The 2,831-nt window shown below is 44.5% G+C and overlaps 1 protein-coding gene across 1 annotated transcript; it reads right to left on the bottom strand.

Moving 5' to 3' along the window:
• Window positions 1-275: 275 nt before the first annotated feature.
• Window positions 276-944, bottom strand: LOC308290310 (claudin-4; the record flags this gene model as incomplete). Its single annotated transcript, XM_080732102.1, has 1 exon — window positions 276-944. One exon carries the CDS (start codon window positions 942-944, stop codon window positions 276-278), a length of 669 nt encoding a protein of 222 aa, XP_080588228.1.
• Between the last annotated feature and the right edge of the window lie 1,887 nt (window positions 945-2,831).

Here is a 2,831-nt window from a genome sequence, read left to right as displayed (position 1 = left end):
GTCATACAATAAAGGAAAATATCGAAGTAAAACTATTCTGATTTCAATCAAATACAGACATGTCTTCTCTAAAATTAGACCCATTAGTACTGCTTCACACGGTCACACCACTGAAGACAAAAGACACCACAAACCGAAAAATACATCTCCAAACCCATGGTGCTGTTGTAACCTCCACATCATTCATTATTCAACCACTGACCAATCAGAAGAAAAGTTTGATAACACTGATTACCGCATCACTTCCACATCTGAACCCATCATGTGTCACATGGTCACACATAGTCTCTCCTGGTGTATCCATTGACCGACATGGTTTTGACGGCTGAATAGTCCACCCTGGGAGGCACGGAGCTGCTCCTGCTCGCCACCGCAGCTGTTCTGGGGGGGCAGGAGCAACAGAGCAGTGCTCCTCCTAGGATGAGCAGGCAGGAAGCAGCCCAGCCAAAGTACAGTGAATTACCAAACTCCCTTTTCCCCGTCTCCTCCAGCAGTGGGTCGTAGAAGTCCAGGACGATGGCGTTGGCCGTCCAGGACACAGCTATCAGCAACAGTAACCCTGCGACCACAAAGGTCACCCCAGCGGCAAGCACAATCCGTGGCTTACTGCTCACGTCTGGGCTGCAGTTGGTGCACTTGGCACCGGCCACCGAAAGGCCGATGCCCACCACACACAGCACCATGGAGACAATGACCAAAGCACGGGCTGCCTGCAGGTCGATGGGCAATCCCAGCATTGAGTCGTGCACCTTGCAGTGCATCTGGCCTGTGCTCTGCACCGAGCAGTCCATCCACAAGCCCTCCCAGATCACCTGGGAAATGACAATGTTCTGGCCGATGTAGGCGGCCACTCGCCACATGGGCAGGCCGCAGGCAACCATCACCCCTAGCCACCCGGCCACGGCGAGGATCATCCCCAGGATCTCCAAGCCCGCTGAGTACATGGCTGGAGCCCAGTCGGAGCTGGAGCAGGATGAAGCTGAAGATGGTGCTGGAGCTGGGGCTGGACAAGACTGTCTGCCCCGGCACTGTGAGATAGAAGCCCTCTGTGTGCTGGCTCAACCCTCTTAAGATGAAGGCGATATCGGATCTCGCTGGCTCCAAGTCCTGGATAAGGCTTTTAGTGAGAGAGAAAGAGAGAGGGAGAAACAGATTCTAGCTTCTTTATACTGCTAAGAAGACTGAAGGTGGAGTCAGCTTAAGGTGGCATCATGTTTACTTTCAAAAACTGTACTTGCCTTTAGAGACATGTCAATGTTTTAACAGCACTCTGAACGACAGCAGCTAGTGTCAAGCGACACTCACAGGAAATACGTCTTCCTTTGTTAACATTTTCACATTTAGCTTTTTTGTTCATATATTTAAGCAAAGCCCTGTAAAAAACTTGGAAGACCAGAAATGTTTGTGGTCAGAGACAGATGTGTCCAATCCAAACCACATGCACACACAGATTGACACTTCGATACGAGAATGTTGAGCGTTAAAACAACCCCTTAAAATCTGTTTTGAGTACAAGCCTGACATAAGCATACCAGCACACCTTTAAAACCTTTACTATTTGAGAGAGAAAAAACATATCTGTACATGTAATGTTAACCTTGGTGGAAAAATGCTGAATCACCTTCTGAATGAGATCTCCAGGTAAGTTAAAGGCGAACAATGACAGGCCTTGTTTTCTGTGTTAGTCAGGTACATAATCCCTCCTGGGAGGAAAAATCCCAATGAGCCAAAGCAGGCTCTGAGGATGCTGGTTGTCTTATCCTTTAAAAATAAAGAATATATTCAATTAAACTAATTGAAGAATTACATTATACTGCTAGACTGGCAATGCATGCACCAACAGGTGTAGTAATAACTATTGTTTTAAATTCTGTTAAATTCAATTTGACTTAATTTGACTCCTGGTAACAGAGAGTGATGCTGTATAATAAGCAGAGTATATGTCTCATTGTCTCAATACAAAACATTGAATCAGGTTCAATTGCTTTGCATGGGATCAACCTCTGTTCTGACAAGCATTCCCTTTGGGATTTCGCACAAAATCTGGACAGCAGAATGCAAATAAGTCAACAACCTTGCATAGAGAATAGTAATATTCTGTTGTTGGCTGACAACTTGTACTCACACACACATCATGAATAAACTGGCTGACTAGCCAACTATCACATACTATATAATCGCAATGGGAGGTAAATTCCAATAGAAAGGAGGTTTTCCTTTTTACATAGAGTTTTGTATTGTGTTATTTTTAGACAGGAAGCACAGAGAGTGATAGAGAGTAGGAGTAACATGCAGCAATTGGTTCGGTAGTAGGGTTGGAATCGAACCGGGGACTCACTGCCAGGCATTTGAGCCTACAGTATGTGGTACGCACCCTAGCCACTCGGCTATCAGGTTTCCCAGACAACAGCCTTTTTGGCAGTGATGTTAAGATTGGTTAGCGAGTTATCTGTGTCATTAAAGGTCATCATTCATTAACAAGGTTCATTTGGGGTCAGTGGTTAGGGTAAAGATCAATGCTATCTCTACCGCCCTCTGGCAGGGAAATCAACATCCATTCCAGATACAAAAAAAGAGCTTGTAAAAGAATGAGGACATTTTAATGAAATAAATAAAATAATTAGAAATTAAAAGTGTACCCTACTGGCAAAATATGGTATTGTAGGTATTAGTATTACATTACCAGTATATCTACTATGAAGATAGGAAATTGGATGCAGAATTTGATACAGAGGGTGCACTTCCAAAGAAATCTGTGATTGTCGGGTCAGCATGTTAATGAATGAATGAATGAATTCTCCTGCTGTGTATCTCATTCTCCAGGTATCCCT

The sequence above is a fragment of the Nannobrachium achirus genome (assembly GCF_963921795.1).
Source record: "Nannobrachium achirus genome assembly, chromosome: 8".
Classification (NCBI taxonomy): domain Eukaryota; kingdom Metazoa; phylum Chordata; class Actinopteri; order Myctophiformes; family Myctophidae; genus Nannobrachium; species Nannobrachium achirus.
The sequence above is the reverse complement of the archived record's forward strand: the minus strand, read 5'-3'. Positions and strand labels throughout refer to the sequence as shown.